The sequence below is a fragment of the Blennius ocellaris genome (genome assembly GCF_963422515.1).
Source record: "Blennius ocellaris genome assembly, chromosome: 14".
Lineage (NCBI taxonomy): Eukaryota > Metazoa > Chordata > Actinopteri > Blenniiformes > Blenniidae > Blennius > Blennius ocellaris.
Genome location: NC_137663.1, coordinates 7,057,168 through 7,080,484, shown reverse-complemented (window position 1 = coordinate 7,080,484; position 23,317 = coordinate 7,057,168). Strand labels below are relative to the sequence as shown.

The 23,317-nt window shown below is 44.4% G+C and overlaps 1 protein-coding gene across 1 annotated transcript; it reads right to left on the bottom strand.

Moving 5' to 3' along the window:
* Positions 1–6,742: 6,742 nt before the first annotated feature.
* Positions 6,743–23,317, bottom strand: trim37 (tripartite motif containing 37). The gene is made up of 25 exons (XM_080509227.1): positions 23,130–23,317; positions 22,201–22,271; positions 21,922–22,023; positions 21,792–21,832; positions 21,350–21,466; positions 20,673–20,760; positions 20,328–20,450; positions 19,529–19,652; positions 18,326–18,393; positions 17,692–17,816; positions 17,554–17,604; positions 16,452–16,533; positions 16,273–16,349; positions 15,395–15,574; positions 15,157–15,271; positions 14,813–15,004; positions 14,554–14,687; positions 14,379–14,461; positions 12,654–12,881; positions 12,003–12,311; positions 10,944–11,093; positions 10,062–10,260; positions 9,886–9,977; positions 9,425–9,535; positions 6,743–8,771 (listed from the first exon to the last, which is right to left on the bottom strand). Exons 2-25 carry the CDS (start codon positions 22,219–22,221, stop codon positions 8,725–8,727), a joined length of 2,859 nt encoding a protein of 952 aa, XP_080365353.1. The 5' UTR covers positions 22,222–22,271; positions 23,130–23,317; the 3' UTR covers positions 6,743–8,724.

Sequence of the window (23,317 nt, the reverse complement as noted above, 5' to 3'; positions counted from 1 at the left end):
AGATATATATATAATGGTATTATGAGAAAAACTACCTTCATATTAATCCATTTCTATTAAGGCTAATAACTTGGTGCGTCTAAACTGTGCAAAAGAATTTGCTTCAAGTGTGTAACGTACTGTATCTAACCTCACTGTAAACTAACTGTGGAAGCTAATAAGATCTAGGAACTGGTTACTACGTTCATGCATCTGATTGCAAACGACTCTAATGTACTAAACACATCCTGTCCCCAAAGTCAACCCCTTTTTTATCCCCCCGTCATCGTTGAACCTTATCTGGGATCAGTCCGGTTGGAAACCAAAAACATCCAAAGATACTGCTCGTGCTGGAAACTAAACTAAACACCGTCGGTTTGTGTTCTCCGGCCCAGACGGGGCAGAAAGGTGAAGCGTTTGTGTTTTTGCAGTACTAGAATCAAATGATTCGCTCAGTGTTTCACACAATGTGAAGCATTTCTGCTCAGCGAGCTGCACGATGACCGTGAGCTTCGCAAGTTTGTTAGTTTGAATTTGCGCGCAAGAATTTCAAGAAATCGATGCTAAGATAAGTTTCATCGAACCCTGAATGAACGAGGTCGGAGCCGAATCAGCTCATGAGACGCTCACGTTTTCACCTACGAGAAAATTTCTGTGCTGAGGTTGGAAATAATCCAGAGCTTGTTTTGACCAGCAACAGATTATATGTGAGATTACATCCCCATGTGATTTATGTTCAATTTTATTTTCATAATTTCTATGATAAATAATAACTATGGAGAGATTGTGTTCCTTTATTGCAGACTTTTTTTTTTCCTGCCCCTTTTAGCAGTTGCCACAAACAAACAGAGTTTAATTCTTTCACTCTTTTCTTTGGTTTGTAAAGGCTTGTGATGAGATTATTAAGCTATTATTCAGTGTTTAGCACTGGGACGCGCCTGTTATTGGTGTCATTTTGTGCTTCTTCTTTTTTTTTCAAGCCCATTTTTGGGGGATCTAGATGCAGTGAATTTTCAAATAGGTCGTGTGCCTCCACTTTTCATTTCCCCTGAATAAGTTCAAATCTGAGTCACTGCCCCCCCCCCCCCCCCCCCACCCCCCCAGCCCCCCCTGTGGACAGACGATGGAAGAGCACAGAGGAGCAGAATGTACCTCATGTCCCAGAATGTCCTCAGTGGGTCAACATGAGGTGGCGTTTCATTCTATTTATTTATCTTTCTTTTGTTGTTTTTGTTGTTGTTGGGAGATTCTTCTTTCTCTGGGCCGTCACAGCTCCGAGGAATGTACTGAAGAGACTCTCAACTGAACGCTGGATCTCTTTGCGGCCACGCTGAGGCCTGAAGAGGATGGGCAACATGTAGAAGATCCAATATTAACACAGGAATTGGTGTGTGCGTCGATATTACCAGTACTAACTATGAGTTGAGCGAGTGCCGGAGGAGTGTACATAATATTAATTCTGTCTTGTAAAACAGTGGTTTTAATCCAGGCTCCACAAGGCCTGATGGCCGGATCCAATATTTACTTTAAACGGAGTCGGTCGCCTCGAGGCCGAGGCAGTAGGAAGGCTGCCATTCTACTGAAAAGAACGTCTGGCTTTGACTGAAGCGTCTCGGTGTCCCGTCATGGCCTCGCTGCTGTTTCATCCCGCTTCCTCGCCCCGGCACAAGAAACAACCGGGGAAACAAACGTCCACAACGAGGTTATTTATCGGCTTAGATATCTGTACTGCCATTCTGCAACAGCTTCGGGGAAAAAAAACTAAACGTTTTCAGCCTTAAAAACAAAAACATAAAAACAGCCGTCTTGCCAGTCAAATCGTATGAGTTAGTAGATTAGAGATGAGGAACACGTGAAGCCTCCTTTAAAGCCACTGTGCTGTTCGGATCAGATCTCGTTTGGCTGGAAAACGAAACAGGATCTTGTTCTAATGACAAACTGATGTGTTGGTTTTCCTCTAATATCTTTCATCTGCTGTGGAAACTTAGTTTTAATTGTTGTCTGGCTGTTCCATTTTAGCTCTCCTGGAATCACATCAAATTGCAATCAAACGGCCAAAGTGGACTTACGTTTCAGAGTCTGAATTTAATCCCACAGGACTCAGTTTTAACGGATTCAAATACATTTAGTTAATCAAGGCCCGGATCACATGACAACGTTTCAGGTGAAAATGCTTCAGTTTTACATTTTTGTTTCATAAAAGTTTGGCGATACGAAGCAAAGTTTTGAAAACAATGTAGTTTCCCTGTTTGGCCACTAGTGGGTGCTGTGGTTTCTGTTTTTTTTTTTTAAACAGACGTTCCAAGTTGGATTGTTATTGACAGTCAACTGTAAGACTAGCGCATCAGCAGAGGAACCATTTACGACGGCCATGGTGTGTCGTGGGATTGTTTCCACCATTTCCACGCAGTCAGAGAGTTTTCAAAAGCTCCTTGTGGTGTAACCGAGGCCGAACATGGACGTATAATGATCCTCTACTGAAGAGAACATGAATTTATTGACTATACTAATGTTTCTAAATCTACAGGTGTGAGACTCTGATGAGAAGAAGCTGGTTGCCATTTAATCCTGTGGGACATTTGAAATGGAACTTTGATCCAGTCAGTGCAGAATTTTAACTCAAAGCCATAAAATGGAACCTCAGGGAGGCGTGACGGCCAAACAGCTTGTCCTCTGAGAACCACATTTTGGTTTCCAATGATTGGAGGAAAGTCTTACCCCGATCTACACATTTTGTATCCTGATGGTTTCACTGGAGTAAAAAAAAAAAAAAGAACCTCTGTGGTTTATCCTCTGGAAAGCAAAATGTCTGAAACCAATATTGAAACCATGAAATTCAGATGTGACGAGCAAAGAAAATATTTCAACGACATTGCAATATTTGTTTTGATCATTGATGAATTTCACTAAAAGTAGAAATTGGTACAAAAATCCAAAACTCGCTTTTTCCATTGGGTCTTTTTCTCGGAGACTTTGTCATTATAAACAAGATCCTCTGTTCTTGCTCGCTAGTTTTGGTTCTGGAAGCTGCTCTGTGCAGGAGCGAGTCCTTTCCGCACGCCGGCGTAGTTTCACAGCAGGCGGTCGGTGCTGACGCTTGGGGGGGGGGGGGGGTGGGGGGGTAACCTCATCTGTACGCTCACCTAAACCTTCACTGGAACCCTGTCAATTAGCTGTGCGGTGTTACTCATCGTGCTGAGAATCCACAGAAGTCGTCACTTGTATGAGCAATAAAAAGCGTTCGCCATCATTCCTTGTGGTAATTCCTGCACCTAAAGCTCAAGAAGCACTCCCCTTTCCCCCCCTCCCCTCCCCTCTCCCCCCCCTCCCTCGCTCACGCTCTGCTTGCACTAAGTCCCTCTGAGTCAGATGTTTCCTTCCCGTCATGACGAAAGCGAGCAGAAGTTGGGCTCTGCTGTCCCATGACCACTGTCCAGCTTGTAGGGCCCTCCATCAATCTGCACTGTGTCCATGTACACGACAAGCTTTTTCTTTCTTCTCTGTAAGCAATAATGACGCTGCATTAAAAGGCTCTCTGCGGGTTTGTCTTCTGCTGAAGGATGCAACTAAAAGTTTAGTTCTGTCAGCCATATTTGAAAGAGAAGTTTAGAAAAGAAAAAAGCAACTGTTCCCGGAGTCCGTTTCACCTTCACGTTCCCCCTCAAAGAGAACTCGGGTCTCTACAGAGAGACCTTTCGATGGGATGTCGCTGCATCCGAGGTTCACCCGCCAGAACGTCTCCGGGTGGGGGGGGTGAATGTGAAACTCACTCTTCTCAAAGCGGAGCTGCGATAAAGGAGGCAGGACATTTCAGGCGTTATCAGCATTCCTCAGCAGTGTGTGTGTGTGTGTTTGAGAAGGAGTTGGGAATTCCTGGATCAAATGTAGACCAGTGGATTCACCAAAGAGAGAGAGAGAGAGAGAGAGAGAGAGAGAGGGAGGGGGTCAGACCACAGAGGGGGTCCGTGGCCCCTCCAGGCTGGAAGACAAACCCCAGGATCGGCTCTTCTTGAAACATGCAGGTTAGGTAACGATAAAAAAAAACACAAAAAAACAGTAAAACACACATTGAGTACCTGTATTATCTGTGTTCCTGTAGTATATAAACATGTGTATTGTAACTGGTGACTAATTATGTATATAAAGATTAGAGCAAGTCTCTGGCTGGTGTTTGTTCTTTTCTCGTGCGTTTGATTGATTTTAATGGATAGAACATTTTTTACCTTTGCCAACAAAAACACTGACCAAGAAGGTTATGTTTTTGTCTGCGTGTATTTATATATTGGTTTATATGTCTGTATTTTACCAATCTTTCGCAAAGGACATTTTCAGGGATGATTTGTCATCATCCCAGGATCAATCGATTCGATACTGGGAGGTTAACGGATAATAATTCCCGAATCGATTCCAAAAAACTGCAAAAAGAATTATCGTACAAAGTGGACGGGAGAGGCACTCCATGGAGGAGATCATAGGAATTCAGCATCTGTTGCCATGGAGACGCTCCCTGCTCAGCGCTTCACACAGTGATGTTGCTAAGTGACCTACCCGGTGCCTGTTCGAGCTTTTAATGTTTTAAAAATAGGTTAATTTAATTCATTTTTGTCCAAATACTACCAAGTTTAAGCATTTACGTTGAAAGTGTATCAGTTATGTGAAAGTATATATTTTCTTTTTAAAATGAACGTGTCTTGAGAAAACACAAAAGGTGAAACAGCGAGAGATGAATCCGTCAAAAAGAAAAATAGTGGACCAAGAGGAACATGGATTCATTGAAGCAACTCAAAAAGACGTCATCATCACGACATAACAAAGACAGTCTTTCACATGCACGAGTTAGTTTTCAATTGACACACATACAACACACACTACTCACAAGACATTCAGGATATTTGACTTTCAGGTGAAATGTAAGGAAAACTTAAAATATTCATACTGCCGTGATATTATATCATGAAAGTAGAGCATTTAAGTAGAAGTACTGCAGTAGTGATTTCTTCAACTCAAGCAATTTACTGAAACAAAAGCCAACCACAGTGGGGTTCACACCACAATAAAAGTCTCAATGTACTTGAGCGTCAGTTCCAGCTTTGGCGACTTCTCCTGATGTTCACGAGTGGACTCTCTTTTTCAGACCACTTCCATAAACTGTGCGGTTTTCATTGATTGTGACGCGACATTCAATTGGTTTCTATTCGAGGACGTCGATTCATCAGCCTCTGAGGCTGAATGTATGTACTTAACACAGAGGATTTGCAGATTTTCAATGCCAGTCTGACACAGACTAGTTTTTTTCTTTCTTTCAGCTTTCTCTATTTAATTACCCACAATGCTCTTGGTGAAGTGAGTGCATCAAAATAAAACCTTGAATGCGATAAAGGCGGTGTGACGCATCACACACACACACACACACACACACACACACACACTGCAGGTGAGCGGATCAGCAAGTCCATGAGAAGTTTTGTTTCCATCTCTGGATTCAGCTGCAGTTTGTCTCGATACCTCTCACATAGTTACAGATTTAACACTGAACGTTTTGTATTTTCACTCGAAAAGGTTGCGTAATCGGGCTCTTAAATAATTCTGCGAGCTCTGAGGAGCTCACCATATCTAACATTTCCCCGGAAAACAAAGATAGATTCTTCTTTCTTCCATTAATCATGTCACACCTCTCATAATTCATCTCGGGCCTCCTGAGCTGCAGACAACGGGGATTTTCTGGCTCTTTCCTCTGATTAAACACTAAATCCAAACCTTGGGGCTCAAACGTCCCTTCAGACGTCACAGCAGCTCCCACTTTTATATTCCTACTCGCATCTAAAATTAAAAGACGGCCATCTGCATGAAAGTCAAAAAGGTGATGCCGCTTTTAATCCGTTTTCAGTCGAAAAGACCCCGGAGTCAAAAACGACCCGGCAGCAGGACGGTCAACAGGGTGCCCTGTGTCCTCTGTGTGTGTGTGTGTGTGTGTGTGTGTGTGTTGGAAGCAGAGAATAATAAGAAACCTGAACAAATTGTTTTGGTGTAGCGGAGTGAGATGCCAGAGGCCGGAGCCGCGGTGCTATAACAGGGCTTTCATGTCTGCCGTTACATAAACAGCTTTACAAAAGTGAGCAGCGAGTCCTCCACACTCCCTCTATAAAAAGACTCATCATTTCACCCCACTCGTAATCTGGCTTTATTCTCTCCATTCCAGCGGTTTGGGCTCCGAGGAGAAACTGGCTGATGAAACTTAAAGGGAGGAGGAGGAGGAGGAGAACATGACGGCTCATCCTCCATCCTTGAGGAGCGGGTCACAATGACTGAGGAAGCAGAGGATCAGACAAGTCGTAGTAAAAATGTCCCACATTTTAATGAAGCCTTTCTGTGACGCAACACACACTATCTTCTGACGTTAACCAGTCAACATCACGCTCTCACACACACGTAATGTAAAAAAACCCACTAATATCCCTATACTATTAGAAATAGTAGTTTTCGGATCGCTGAATCACGACAATCATCTGAACTCATTTCACAGACAAAAAAAAGATATTGTCTGTTATGATACCAATCGAGATGAAACAACAGAACCAGGCTTTAATCTTGGACACGTTTGAGTCTTCAAACCTTTTTTTATTCCCAATTCAGACCCGACTGTGATACGGGTCAAAACACAGTAAAATACTTTTTCATTGTTGTAAAACATTTTATTAATTACACACACACACAAACACAAACACAAAAGAAAGCTACACATCAAAATAAGTGAATTGCATCCTGGAAACATTTTTAAAAAAAACAGCCTTTTGACACAAGCACAGGAAAAGAGGAAATCTTGTTTATGGAGAGCCTGACAGCTGCTTGAAACGTGGAAAAGTCACATTATCAGCTGGTCTGGGGTTTAAATCCAGCCAATGAAGCCATGCACATCAGGCGCGTACAGCAAGCTCCATCTACACACGGATATATTTACAACGTAAACGTGCGACTGTGGACGTGAAGACGTACAGACTGAGGGGAGATGTGGCTCCAGGAGCAGGACAGAGTCGGTCCACAGTCTTACAAAGTGCAGAAGGACCCACGGCTCAACTCCCAGAAAACGTGCCGCGCGGCTTCCTCCCACCGAGGTGCAGCAGCGGCTTACGAGTGTGTGTGTTAGGATTAGCTAGAAAGAAGTAAACAGTGCAGCAGAGAAAATAATTTAAAAATAAAAAGACTTAAATATGCCACTACTTAAAGGATCAGTTCATTCAAATCAGGATATTTTCCTCAGTAGGGATTTTTTTTTTGTGCCTAAATACATTAAAAAAACAAGAATCCTGCTTGTATCATCCAGAGGAAACATTTTCATCCAGAGTCAAAGAAAAACCCCTCATAAGAATTTGAATCAAAACTGCTCGACCGTGTGATTTCAAACTAATTTTAGACTTTTCCCTAAACAGAAACCCTTCGTGCCTTTTGAATAAATCAATGTTTTCTTTAATATATACAAGTTTTGTAACATTTTTAAGATGTAAAAGTGAATGAACATTCTTGTTTTGGATTGAAAGTTTGACGTAAATTAATGAAATATTTCAACAAATCAAAGAGAAGCTCATTAATTTAGTGAAATAGTAGCTGAATGACTACCGTACCCACGGGTAGGAAGACAATCACTGCTGAATTTGTTTGGCTGAATTGACCCTATAAAAAAAAAAAAAAAGATTGTGTTCTGTGAAATTGTTCATATTAAGGCAAATCAAAGCTGTTTTAATGGCTGATCGTCCTGCTGGTTGGTTGTAAACAGTCCCCGTCTCTCACTCGTCAAAAGGCCGGTTTGAGGTATTTTTGTGTAAAAGTTCAGAACCGTGAGAAAAGAACCGACCTGCTGACAGACGTACGTGTCGCACTGATCTCATCACCTCTTTCAGTGGTGTAGAGCGGCGGCACGTTGCATCAGGCGGTCAAATGTTGGCGCAGATGTTGGGGTTAGAAACACCTGCGTCGCCTCGACGCTCCAGCCCACAGACGCGAGCGCAAAGAGCCGTTTTATAATCCACGCGAGTCGCCGGTACCCTTTTTAAATGTCAAATAAAAAGCAGGCTGCTATTAGGAGTGAAGACATTTACATAAATTACCAGGAACGCTAACGGTTCACCTCAGAAAGGAAGAAAGCTGCTGACAGGTTGTGGCGCCTTTGAATAAAGTGAGTCGCTGCTGCTGCTGCTGCTGGGAGACGCAGGCTGAAGGAAGCTGAGTGGGAGTGGAGCCTGAAGCCCAGGCAGACCGAAACTCAACACGACACATTAGAACACACTCTGATCGATGGTTTCTACGTGGATGTGATTCACTGGTCGGACTTACAAAAGGTATTGATGCACAACAAATAAAGATCAGTGCTGAAGGTGAATTAAATAATCGTCCTGCAGCGTTCAACAGTTCTCATGCCTTAAATAGTCGAGGAGGTTATTGCACAAACAGTTGTGGTTGTCGTCCTTGAACGTACTTCCTGAACGGACCCTGGAAGTGCTTCCATCTCCAACCAGAACACTAAACGTCAACACAAGTGAGAGCGTGATGCCGCTGCTCTTACAGCTTCTACGTAGCGATACACGATCAGCCCGCCGGCTGGGGAACTCCTCGTTCGCCATCATGAAAGAGGCTCAGGCGGCTTCGTTGGGATGTCTTTAGTTAAACTTCATGCATGAACAGGCAGTTTCTACATTAGAGGAATGTGTAACGAGCACGTGGGGCGTCTTCATGGAGTCGCTGTGTGGAGAATCACCGGTCGGCCGGCAGGCTGGCGTCATCGGACAGAAGCTGCTCTCCTGGGAGGAGGAGGAAGAGAAAAGACGTGTTTAAACCTTCAACTGACTTCTCCACATGATGAACAACAACCTGACCTGAAGCCTGGTCGCCTCTCATTTGAGTTTAATCGACTCCAGTTTTGTCTCTTGATTTGATTGGTTGTTGGAAGAGAATCAGAAACATGTGAAAACGGCAAGATGTTTATGAAAACTACAGTTGACTTTTGAAATTTGCTTTCGTTTTCTTTTAACATGTAAAGCTGTTAACAACAAGGCTCCATCATATCTGAGAGCTCTGTTAGAGCAACTTATCATCCCCGAGTGCTGCTTCCTGAAGGTTTCCTGGAAGTAGAACGGGAGGCGAAGCTTTCAGCCACCAGGCTCCTCTCATGTGGATTCAAACTTTTCTATTGAATAAAGCTTAGAGTTACAGCTCCAGGCCACCCTTGACCATTTTCCAGTGAAGCTGCTGTTGGTTTAGGCTGCGAGGAGAACATTTCTATTGCACTGCTTCTCTTGTTCTCCAGCCAGCCGAGTCTGGATCTGTTGATGAAAACGTAACTTTTCCCGTCGCTTCTTCGTGCTCATGTGGAATTGTTTTCCTCTGGAAACTTTGGACGAGTTGGCTGTGCTCTAATGAGTGCTATTTAAATAGGAGTGACTGTAATTGGTACCTGTGCAAGGAGGTGTGTGGTTGTCATAGCGGGAGGTGTTGCTCTGCAGCGCCTCGTCCTCTGTGTCGCTGTCGCTGCTCGTTGCTGCCACCAGGACAGACGGCGGCTGATCTACAAACCAAACACGAGACGGATGAGACGGTAAGATGCGTACAAACATGAAGTAGGAATTCTTGTTTTATTTGACTTAATCGGACTCTGCAGACACATCTGCCCTCAGCAACGATCGGGGCCAAGAGAACACCACAAAGCAGAGAAACGAACCACGAAATATCATCAAGTGGCTCAATTGCTGTTTTTTTTGTATTATACACATTTTGTTTTAATTTGATTACAAACAAACAGTCTGCCTTTTACAATCGAACAGCTTCTGAAAAAAGAACAGTAAGTCGACAAAGGAGACTTCTTATTTTCATTTGAGAAGCGAGGATCAGATCTGCATTAAGCAGAAAGAAACACACCTTCACTTGACTGCTGCAGTGCCGAGGGTCCCTCCAGCAAGGACTGATGGGGGTTTCCTGAGCTTTCAGTGTCGCAGTCCAACATGGCCGTCCTGCAGCAGGGGACAGAGGAATGTGGCATCAAGTCACAGTGTGTCCTCCATGCTGTGTGGGCGTGAGGGCTCTCCAAGCCGTACCCCAGCGTCCTGCCGACACACGACTTGCTGGCGGTCATGTAGCTCGGCCCTCCCAGGGAGAAGATGTCGTCCCTCGACCCCGAGGCCCCGTAAAGCTGCTGCTCCACCGAGTACGTCTGCTTGGAGGTGGAGCCCTGCTCCGACGACGACATGCCGAGAGACAGCAGCGGGCCCTGGAGGCAGTCGGCCTTCAGCACTCCTGGAGCGGGAAGAAGAACAAGAGGTGTGAAAACGTTGCTTGAACACCACGAATCCAACAATAAAAAGACTATTCTTGACAAAACACCTGACATGTTCATGTTTCTTCACAGGGAGGAGGGAAATAAACTGCTGACCTGCAATGTTGCAGGTGTGTGAACACAACTGGTTGTAAACACAGCTGAACAGCGGCGGAGGAGGCAGCAGCGCTACAACAATGTGCAGCTTTAACACAGAGTGGCCACTTGAGAGCCGGGTCCTATTTTAGGCTGAGCTGGAGCCACACAGAGCAGAGTCAAGTATCTGTTAGCTGGAACTGAAGACTTGCATCAGGAAGATGCTCCGAGTAGGTGCTGCGCCGACAGACTGAAGTACTACTCCGGTTTGACACGTCACACATCACTCGCTGGGCTCCGACTGAGAGAGCTTTGATGAAGCAAACATTTGTTTTCCCACAATGGCAGAATCAAATGAGAGGCGTCATTCAGAGGGATTAATCCACAGAGTGAATAAATACCTGTGTGCAGTACCCCCCCCCCCCCCCCCCCCCAGCTTCGGAGAGTTCAATCTTCTTACTTTAAACGGTTGAGTGTTTTCTCAACTCCACAATTTCCTCATTAATATGCACCACAGTGAAAACAGCTAAATCATGAAAGATTTAAAAATTTAAAAAAAGCTGCTGACCCTCTCCAAGTCCAAGTCCCTCTTTGGGACCGAGGCCGAGCTCGGTGACCGCCTCCGCTCCTCGCAGCTCTTTCTCCATCTCCTCCGGACTCCTCCTCTTCACCACCAGAGAGCCGCTGCTGTCCAGCACCGGGGAGAGGGACTTCCTGGCTGCACACGCAAACAGGAACAATATGAGAAAAAAAAACACGCGGTTTAAAAAAAAAAGAAAGGCAATGGCGAGCTCTGGGAGCCTCATTATCTGGAGTCTGGTCTAAAAGCAGCCACTGAAGAATTCCCTGTCTCGCTGCGTTGGATTAATAGTAAATATGGAAAGACAATACAGGCCAGGCCTTCGCCAAAAACGAGTGAGTGTAGAATCTGTAAGCCGAGTGTAAAATAACAAGCCGCACAATACCCAGAGCACATCCTGTAATGAGAAATCAACAGTCGACAATAAATGAAATGTGGCTTATAGAAGTAAAACTATGATTAGAGACATACTTGGATTTAAACTGCGACCTCTGATCTTTACGATCCACATTTCAGTGTTTCTCCAGACATAAAGCCAACCAGCACCGTCTCTGGCTTGTATGCTGTTGATTTTTACCTTATAAAGCTCTGTTAAATTACTGTAAACGAAATCCGCCGACATCATTTACTGAACAGTGAAACGCCGTCTTATTATTGTGTAAATGAGCCACTTAATGAAATGAGATACAGACGGCACACAGGACACATTTCATTATTGACAGTGAGAGAATATTTGTTCTCAGATGCATCAGCAGCTAAAAATAAATAGGATTGTGGAGGCTGATGAGTCTTGGTGGATAAAGCACGAGTACTTGAGACGACTCCTGCAGGGAAAACCAAACAAATGGATCATTTTGGAGAAGCTACATCTTCCCACACGATGACTTTCTGACAACTTTATTTTTTGCATCTTTTCTGACGCAGGAATAAACTAAAGATGCCGTTAACCAACCAGCTCGGCTTACGAGAACAACCGGGGGCCATTTTGTGCCCAGATCGCTGTACATTCGTTAACTTGAGGATGAGTTGATGAGCAGCAGTCCTCACCGGGGCGGCAGGGCCGGGATCGAGCCGCAGCTGCTCTCCCCACCAGGTCCAACTCGCCAATCTTGCGACAGGCTGACAACTCGGAGTCGCCGTGATGAGACGGCAGATCGTCCATGCCGAAAGCCCCAGACGGACCCGGCCGGGGGTCTCCGGGGCCCCTGGCCTCCAGCACTTGGCTTTTGACGTCGGACATCTTGCTGCGGACTTCCGCCATCTGAGCCTTGAGGCGGATCAGGACCCCCGAGTCCGGGGCGGACCGCCGCACCACCTGCGGCCGCCGCTCCCGCTCTTTCCTGGAGTGAGAGTGAGCTGCAGAGAAAGAACCAGGAAGTAGAACCGACAAAGCTACAAAAAAAAAAACCCCAACACACTGTATAACATCCACTTCACAGAAGTGCAGATCAAATGGCTTTGGGAGGATTATTAGGCTCCTCTTGACTTTTACATAAATTAGAAATAAGCTTTGAATTTATTCAGAAATGTAAATATGAATTAGTTTGGCCCCACGCGTTAGGTAAGCCACGCTGCGAAGCCGTGACACTCCAGAGAGAGAGATTGACTTCTTGTTTTGGTAGGTGCAGTGTGCAGAGTATTGATTCTCGGTTTAGTGGGAATGATTTGTTGTGCGCGAGCCGCCCCGTGTTTACAGACCTTGGCTGTGCAGCAGAGATACGGGCGGCCGAGGCTGGAGGGCCCACAGAGACTCCACGCTGCTGCGCTCCTTCAGGTCCAGCAGCTGGATCAGAATGACCGGATCGATTTCCAGCAGGCTGCTGTTGCTCGGCCCGACGGCGCCGCCGCCGCCGGCCGCCCCGCCACTGCGTCCTGCCGTGGCTGCTGCGCTGCGATGGAGCGACCGGATACTGCAGCTGGATCCAGCTGCAGGGCAGAGACGGCGTCATGTATATTGATAGACATCTACTTGGAATACTTTGGACCCCTGAGGACCAGTCAAGTATTTTTTAAATGACACAGTATATTGTTATTAACCATGAGTATCATTTATGAGAAACTCCAGGAACTGAAAAGGAGGTCCAATCAACAACTAGCAAGGCGTATCCAATGTTTTGGCTGTATGTACGCATTGTTTCTCAGTAAAGTTTGTTCTCGGGTTTATCTGGACTGAAACAACTGAGTTGAAACATAATGTTCAACTGCAAAAAGATATTTGCTGTGTTTTCAACAGACTTAATGGAAACATTAAAGGAATGATTTGAATGTATTGGGGGAAAAACATGATTTGAATGAGGCTAAAACTTCTTAAATGGAGCCCAACAGTAGCCAACATATACGTTTCTCAAAATAAGTGCATTTCTCGTGTGTGAGACTAAAATACCAGGACATTCAATCGACATAATCACTTCATTTAAATCTGAATTACTTATTCATGGTTAATCAATTCAACAAAGTTGATATTCAGATGTTATTGAAGTGCTCACACAGTTTGAAATGGATGTCATTTATGACATCGGTTTTAATGCTTTATGGTATTTTCATGTTGGTTATCAGTATAGTTCACATCGACTAGTATTCTGCTGCCTTGCTTGCTAACCTCTCAGGAAAACCTTTCTTTCTAGACCGATCCTGCACAAAAAGAAAATCAGGTTCAGGCTTTTATTTTTTTCTTAAATGTTCTCAAAATAAAACTTCACAAAGAAATCATGGGAATGTGCAGCAACCTTTTAAGCTCTGCTCAACTCTGACATCCAAAACACAACCCCCCCCACACACACACACACATGTGCACATATGGACACAAAGTGTTTCTATATCAGCAGCCGGCGATGGGTTCAGGGCACCAACAGTGACTCATCCTCTTCCTGCCTTTCAACACCAACACAGTCAAACGCAGTGAAGGAGCAGCTTTGAGGCCCATCATCGCTTTACTCTGTTCTGCTTGCACAGTCGTCAAACAGCACAAATAGCTGGGGGCTTTTATTTGCCTCGGCTGAGACGGAACAGGGCTTTTATATTGAATGTTTGATGGTCATAAATTATTGTGGCCTCTTCACATTGTCAGATCAGTCACCTTCAGCTCGGAGAAAAAGTCATTAACATTTATCCCTCTTCAAAAAAAAAAGAAAAAAAGAAAAAAGGGGGAGCCAGATCCAGCCGCCGTAAAGCCTTGCTGAGTCACTCTGAATACAACCGAAAATAAATCGGTTCCAGCAGAAGAAGGCAGAATAATATGCTGATTCCTTAACAGCAGATAGAAGAGATTCTCTGATGTTACATGGAGGCAAGCATGTAAACCGGAATTAATCAGCTCAAAATAAAGGTTGGAAAACATTAGTAAACAGGACATTTATAGATATAAAAAAAAATGCTGCAATACGTATTCAAACTTTACAATAAATTATGGAAATAACTTCATACCTGTGGCTCCTGCCAGATCATCAGGAAGTTCTCCCTCCTCCGTCTCCAGGTTGCCAATGAAGTCGACGTCATTCTCCCCCGACCTGTGAAAACATCACCAGACATTAAAATCCTCCAACATTCATCTCCCAGCCGGGGAACCGGTGCGAGCGACGACGTGCCGAACGAAGCTCACATGGTCTCTTCGTCGATGTCGTTCTCCTCGGTGTTGCTGGTGGCGGTGGAGCTGCCCGACGTGCTGCTGCCGTCCAGCGGGTTCACTTCCTCCTCGGTCAGACAGTCCACCTCCAAGTCGCCGTCAGACAGCTCCTGAACAACAACACACACACACACACACACACACACACACACACACACCAGTGTGTTAGCCTGGCCTGTAGCCGTGACAACGAGGAAAACGACTCCAGAAAAGCAATGCCCGGGTCTTCACTCACATTGGAGTCGTCATGCTGGGTCCGCTCTTCTTCTTCGCCTTTTTTAGTGTTGCTCAGGGCGGACTGCAGGTCGTCGTCACTCTTCACAGAGCGAGGGTCTCTCTCGGACGCTGTGGTGCTTGTAGCGGGTCTCAGGTCAGGAGGCGACGAGCTGCGTGATGTCTGACGACGAAAAAGCTCAATCGCCAGCCTCTGAAATCAGAAGAATTCAGGGTTTGTTTTTTTTGTCGCCTGCTGTATCCAATTATTCCCTGTTTATCTCCACACACCTTTAAGTCACCAGAGGGACTTGGTAGATGTGAAAACTTGAAATTAAAACCCCAAAGACCACTAACACACACTACCTCTTTGAGGTTGTTGATCTGTTGGATGTAGCCGCTCTGGGCCGACTCCAGCTGGCTGATGTACCAGTACTGATCTCGACACTTCTGGAAGAAAGTAGGTGAGCGCACCTGGTAGCTGCACAGCACACACACACACACACACACACACACAAGGACAAACCAGAAGACGCACAGGAAGAATACTTTGAGTAAGATAAACGCTGCTAATCGAGGAATATTAAAAGCGACATGAGCCCACCGGAGGACCAGTGTGTCCGTCTGCATGTTCAGGTAGCCCTCGCTGGCCAGGAGATCCAGTCTGAAGAATCGGTTGTAGCCCCAGCACTCCCCAACCTCGAAGTCCGACGCAAACTCCCGAATTATGTTTTTGGTGGGATCGCTGGAGGCCTGATGGACCATCTCCACGCGGTACTCATACCTGCAATGTGAGGGAAATGATGCTTAAAAGACAAAAGAAAGCAAAGCAGTTTAAACAAGGCAAGTTGATATTGACACAAGTAAGACACATAAGCCTGTTTTTAAGCTTGTGTGATGTTTAATCCAAGAGCAATGTCCTTATTTTTTAAAAAAGGTTTTTGCCCAAAACAACAGATTTAGCTTTAGTTTCTGAGTGCTGAAGACGAACAAATGAAATGAAGAGCACGAGGCTGCGCAGTGGTGTAGCTGTAGAGAGTCTGGTTTCATAGTGAGGAGCCTTGTTCTACTCTATTTGCATATTCTGCCTGCGCGTGAAGAGCTTTTCTCTGGTTTCCTCCCACGGTAAAAAAAAAAAATCAACTAAAGAAAACAGTGGTGTATGTGTGAATGTCTCTGAGCGATCGCCCTGTGTTGCACTGGCGACCTGCTAATATTGCACCCTGCCTTCGCCCAGTCCGCTGGGATCAGCTCCAGCACTTCAACAGTAGCTTGGATGAAGCAGTCTCAAGGATACATGGATGACATCTTCCTGTGTTCTTATTGTAAACACATTACATTGTTCACTGTCACAACAAAACAAACCTTTTACACAAAATCTATTCAGCTCATATCTAATTATTAAGGCGGCGAGTGCTGTGTGGTATTTTAAAAGGACTTTTACCATTCTAAAAGAGGCTTTTAAGTGAAGCCAGGACTCACTTTGATGTCTCTGGAAGTCCAGCCGACAGCTCCAGGAACACAGACAGATAGTTTCCACGCACGACGCCGTTCCCATCCTGTGGAGACGAATTACACAGACGTGCTCGGCTTTATTTCCCCCCTCAAGTCTTCAACAACCAGCCACTGTCATAAAACGCACATTTAAAGGGTGAACCCACCGGGTAGACTTTGAGTCTCCAGCAGAGGCCTGATATCTGAAGAGGGGGGCTGTAGACCGGGTCCGCACGCTGCCTCAGAGTGCTGCAAACACACGTATATATCAAACTCACCGGAACGCCACCAGGACACTGATCCGACGCCGTTAATTCTTTATTTGCCATTCTATGACAGCAGCTGTCCATCTGATTGATGTTGCCCCTCTCTTGCTTTGACACATTGTCTTTCAGGACACAGCTGGGCTCTGTGCAGCTCTAATAAGTTTCAACTTTCTGTGAGGAAAAGGCTATTAAGACGGACTCACTGGACCCTGCTGGCGTCACCCTCTCCTATTTCGGAACACAATGATATACAACTCATCCAAACATCCATTTTAAATCATTAAAAAAAAAATGTCATATTCCATGACAGGAAGTCTTTCTGGGCTGCACTGTGAAGCTTAGGAGAAATGTTCCGTCAACTAAAATAACCAGTAGTGGTTACTGATGAGCGCACGCGACACATTATTCATGATCTGAATACATTCCCTTAAGCATTTGGCTCAATAACAGGACATTTACTGCAACTGCCTTCATTTTGAGTGGATTTTAAGAACCATTTAGTGAACATTCCATGCTTCAAATTCAGTTCGTGGAGACCGTTCTCTGGCAGTCACTCAGTCGTGGATTTGTTCCCAGTAAATATCAACTTTCTTGTGCGTTAGCTCACGCATCAGTAAAAAGAGGAGGGAAGAGAGGGTTTATTTAAATTTCATATTTAATTGGCTCTACCTGAAAGCAAACTGAAAAACACAAACACTATTTTCTACATTAGAAGTGTCCTTAAAGTCGAAAACAGCTGAATGTTTCCTTCAGCCTATTGGAAATGATAATACGCACACACATTAGAACGTCGCATTGACTGGCATTCATTTCTTTCTTTCTTTTTTTTTTTTTTTTAAAGTGTGTATGAGCCTCTAATACGATTCACAATGCGAGTGTGGAAAACGATGCATGTACCAAAATGGGAAGAACTCCATCGTCCACACACAACCGGCGATAACGTAGGTCTCAAATACCGGCTTCATCATGATAAAGTTAATAAAGAATAAAAGAGCAATTTTACCTGAAGTTGACCAAAACAAAGGTGCTGGAGTCGTACGCAGGCACCAGCTCGCTGCAAGCACAAAAAGAACAACGCTGATTAAAGCTCTTTAATGGGCTCTATTGCGTTGTGTTGTCTACTGTCTGCGGCGCAGGTGACCTGGTGAAGTCTGGGGGGACCGGCGTGGTGACGAAGGACTGCATGGGCTTCCGGTGCACCTGCTGGAACATGAGCAGGATCTCCGGGCTCTTGGAGATCAGCTCGCTCTTACTGCAGGAGTGAAGCTGATCGGCACAAACAAAACAAACAAAGTAAAAATCACCACACTGTGAAATCACAAAACTATTTTTTTTTTGTTTTGATATTTTAAATCGTGTATACATGTGTAGTTAATTTACACTTGTAGCCCTGCACGTCACCAAAGATGCATGCAGAATAAGTGAAAATGACATGTTTGTCTACGTTGTGCACTGTTAAAGTGCATCAAGATACAGATTGGAGCTGAATCTTTCAGTTCAGACAATCCTCTACACACTGAAATACTGTCAGGTTTATTTTTGGAACGGATCCAGCGCAGCTTTATTTTTTTTTTTTTAAAAGGAGATTTACTTTATAATTCAAAGCAAGCCAACACGACAGCACAATGAACCTCAAGAGATGGCCAGTGTTGAATCAATGACGCAGCACGAAAGGTTTCATTATGCGAGGCCGCCTGAACTTTCATGTTGCACAACCACAATGTACAGTGCGGCAAAAATTGAATGGAGGCTTTCATGTGCTGCATCCAACCAACCTGATGCTCCACCTCCTGCAGGAGAGACTCCAGCAGCTCCGTCTCCTGGGTCAAGGACGTCTTCTGGCCTGGTGGGAAGAGAGGCAGTTCTATTTTCAGCGTGCTTGTGCTTGAATGTCAGCGCTGATGGAAGCTGGTGAGTGCGAGTGGGTGGGTGGCGGTGCGGCTTGTGTACATGTGCAGAGTGCATGTATCCACTCAGTCCAGATAAATATTTCAGATGTATATTACCCGCGGCTATAAAGGGTCCCTCTCACTGCTTTCACCATGCAGTCTGAATATTTTGTTCGGCGACGGCCTCGACCTTTCCACGTGTTTTAGTGCCGGTTGGACAACGTCTTTTTTTTTTTTCTTCTCTTTTTTAGATTTACGATCCATGTCACTGGTGAATTCTTTAAACCTGCTAAGACACTAACTTTCATAAACAGAGAAACTCGAGTATCAAGTGTCATTTATTTATTTAGCATCAGCATGAGTGAGCTACTTATCCAACATCTATGGGAAAAATGGTCTTATATCATTATTATTAATGTTGTTTTTTTTAAATACATGCAATAACATGCATTTTCTGTTAAAAAAAAATAAGAAAAAAATAAGTGTTTTATTGGAGACTTGGATTCACTCTCTGAGCATGTATTCCACCTAAAACTTATAATTTATCCCAAAATGCACTGCAATTTATGTCCAATTCCCTCGATTTCTGTAGTGAAATGCAAATAAAAGTGATCAGGCATCTTATTTTGGCCATGAGGAAGATTTTCGGTTTGAAAGGGGCAGTGTAGAACAGAACGCTACCGGAAGTCATTCATCCCAACAGCTGTTAGGATATTTAACCACTCACTGTAAATGTCCTACATGTACCGTTACACCTGCACTGAGTACAGCTCTTTTACCTATCTACACTGTGTGTATAGCAATCCTGGCAATTTACTCTACTTTTAGAGGATTTTTTATTTTTACATATTCTATTTTTTGTGCTCTTTTTTGCTCTTGTTTAGATATTTACATATTTTAATTCCTTAATTTGATAAGTTCTGCACCTTTTTTTACCTTGAGCTGTTGTAAGTTTGTGTTTCCCCCTGGGGAGGAATAAAGCTCTCTACTCTACTCTTACTAAACACGAGATCTGAGTGCTTTAGGTTCCTCACAGACTCGGGGTTGAGCAGCTTCTCATTGTCACTGAGATGTGTGGTGCAGTCATACCCATGAGAGTGATGAGTTTGTTCTTCAGCTGGTTGTCCAGACGGGCGATCATCATTTCCACCGCGTTCCGGATCTCCCGGACGCGCTCGTCCTTCGCTCCTCGAACGGCCTCCACGTTTCTCTCCTGATGACAGACACAGACCAACAAACAGCAGCTTGAGTACCGTGAGCCATGGCAACGACTCAATCAGTAACATATTAGCGCCATCTGGTGGATGAAACGCTTCAATACATACATTATTGTTTTGTTTTGTTTTTTCAAAATTTGTTGGGGAAAACCAGTTAAACTGAGGAACTAATGGTTTTCCCCAAAACTGTAAATGCATTGAGTGAATGACTGTGGCATCTGATACAAAGGAACTAAAAATCCTCATCCTCTACACCTGCATCATTACTAATTTGATCAGAATGAGGAAGAAGCTGGAGGAAGTGGAATCGACTCATGCTGGGACAGATGGAACGTGGACACTTCACACAACAGATTCAAACGAGCAACATTTCTGTTGTGATGCGACAAAATTTAATTACTATTGAACTTGAAAACGTGACGATAAGTGAAAGTTGCATTCTGAAAAAAAAAAAGAAAAATAGCAGGGAAATCTACACAGATGACACAACATTCCTTTATTTTGTTAGGCCTGATGTTATTGTTTTGGCTTATTTTGGACATTTCAGTAGCTACCAAAAAGAAAACGTGTATCAGGTGCCTTGATTTTTATGTCTCAACAGTCAATAATGTCTCAATGGTATAATTTCCTTTTTGGGGATTTTGTGTACTAAATAAACAAGCCGTCCTCACCACTTCTTGTACCAGACTGATGAGCTCCATGAGGCGGCGGCGGAGCTTGGCAACCTCCTCCTTCACCTTGGTCACATGCTGCTCGTAAATCTCCACCAGAGGCTTGAAGGTGTGGCCGCCATGCTGGAAGACACAAAACCAACCTCTCAGGCTCTGGCTACTCTAATCCAAACCGTCATTATTCAACCCTGGCATCAGCAAGTTGTGAGATATAAAACCGTATATGTCCTGTTCGTAAATAACAATTGCAATGAAATGCAGAAATCCTTTTATGTAAAAAATTGTTTCTGTGATTTTGAGGGTGTTTCTGTATTTGCGATCGAACTATAACAGATGAGTAGTTACCATGCCTCCCCACAGGGCACACTGGTGACAGATGCACTTCTTACAGGTCCAACAAAAGACACTCAGCTTCTCGTGGTGGTTTTCACATCTGCAGGAGAAACATCCCAGAACAGAACATCGACCCATCACAAAGACAGCAAAAGCATCTGTGTGCTTCAAAGTGATGACTCAGCGTGCCAGACCTACAGTCACAATACCGTTAAACGCGTTGACAAATGTATACGTACAGAAACAGGATAACAGCAAACAGTAGAAAAATTATTCATCACATCAACACTTAACATATCATTTAAGCTCAGGATTTACGACAATTGCTGTTATGACAGGATCCGGCAGGACTTGAATGTCTGTCCTGGAGTTGTTCTTCAAACAACTACAGGACAGATTTCTCCTTTTTTTTTTTTGAATGTAGTCATTCTCTGAATCTGTCAGCTGTGCAGCAACAGTAACAGTTATTCTCCTGAACATGATGACAGGAAGTAATAACATTTAGGTCTAGATTTTTTTTTAAGTTAAATCTTAAATAATATGATGCCAATATCAAGTCTGAATTTTAAGAAAAATAAAGAATCATTATCTTCCCGATTCATCGAGAGTTGGGCCATCCTTCAGTCCGCAGAGAGAACCCTGACATAGAGTGAGAGAAACTTGGGGGGGGGGGGGGGGGAGCGCCTCACTTGTCCTTGTCGTTGTCCTCGTGCTTGGTGAGGCTGCAGAGCTGCAGGGTGTCCAGTTGCTGCGTGACCTCCTCCGCCCAGCGACAGTTCACCAGCTCCCTCAGCTGCAGCGGAGCCCTGGGAGGCCGAGAAGGCAGAACATCTGAAACTTAGCTCACGTCAAAAAGTCCCATAGCTTTATTTCAGAGTTCTAAATGCAGTCTTGCTATGCAAAAGAATATGGCGTTGAGGTTTTAACCACCAAAGATTAACACAATATACTTTTACATTTCCTCTGTCAAGGTGGTCACACACTGCATATGCCACTAAAGAATCCTTTTGACACAAAGTACAAGCAAGTTGGACAGAAACCGCTGCTTTACTGGTACAAATTGAAAGACGCAGCTGAACGTCGTCCGCCGTGTGACACCGTATGGGAAGTGGGAGCTGTGTGACGGCTTACCGGCAATGTGGGCACTGGGCTCTCTGCTCCGTCAGCCACCGCTGTCAAACAATACAGCGTTTGATTACAACCCATACAAGCACGGACACTAGATGTAGCTCTGGCGGCAGTCTGGTGCAAGAGAACGTACCCGTATGCAGTTGAAGCAGCAGAGTTTGGAGCAATGTGGGCAGAGGCGAGCGTCCCTCAGCTTCTCCATGCAGATGAAGCAGCGAAACACCTCAGCGATGCTCTGCACCCAAACAGAAGAAGGTTTTTACACCGAAAACCACAGAACTGAATAAATACCTCTCAAAGGCTTCACAAAGTAACAGACCCACAAGTGTTGCCCGTCTTAAATAGAGTTAAAGTGTTAAAAGTAGAAATACAATACTGCATTAATTAATGTAATGCAATGTGCCATACAAACCTCAACACTTTGTTCATCCATCTCAGCCAGTTTGAAGTTGTCGATCTCAGCGTGGATTCAAAACAACAGGTCTAAAAAGAAAAGTGCCAATTAGTGAAAGTGTCCATTTCTTTCTCTCCTTTGGTCTTGTCATACCATCCGCTTTGTATGAGCAATGTTTTCGTAGTTTTGGGGATTTATTCGGAATTAGTTAGTTGTTAACATCGCAAAATCTAATTCATAAAATACACACATAAGAAAATATAACCTCCTCGAACTTCTGTCTGCGAAGGTAAAAAAAAAAAAAATGACCCAAACAAACAACAATAACCAGCAGAGAAAATATGAATTATACCCAGCTCTAATTCACAGTGGAAGAGGATGGAGGAGATGTTAATTTTTGGAAGAATCAGTGTTGACGTTAATTCACAATGTGTTCATTAAAGTGTTTGAAGAAATGTAGTGATGAGACATCAGTGTATTCAGTATATTTAGACACGTAAACACTTCAGCCAGGTATTAGAAAAGACAACAACAACTACCCTTTTTCAAAAAGTAGCTCAACCAAAGTGTGTTAGTACAAAAAAGTCAAACCATACGAGTCAGCAATGTAAATGTACAGCGCTTTTGGGCAACTTGCGCTGCGCGGAAATCTCTTTAGAGAATATGATGTGGATATGTGGCCCAGTGCATCTGTAGAACATGTTTATCTTCGGCTAAAAGCTGAACGCTCCTGCTCGCAGTCAAACCCGGGAGGCCCACCATCCGCTGCCAAAACACACAACCCACCCGGACCGAGTGCAGACCTGACATGAGCTGCCGCAGCCAAAACGGGCAAGTGTGTCACAGCGTGCATTGCCAGCGTTAATGAGGGTACTTTGCTCTCCAGGATTAGATTATTATGACCGCATTGGGGGCAGTGTCGTTAGCTTGCAGGCATTAGCACTCACCTCCCCCCGGAGACTCCGTGTGTCACACCTGACTGAACAGACCGCCGCAGACACAGGCTACATCATAATGCAGAGCCTCCGTCGGCCTGCCGGCTTCTTAAACTGGAGGGAATGCCCCCGGGTTCAGTCGCGCTGAGGTAAAATCTTCACTTTTGGTGACGTAAAAGCGACAAACGATGCCTTTTAGC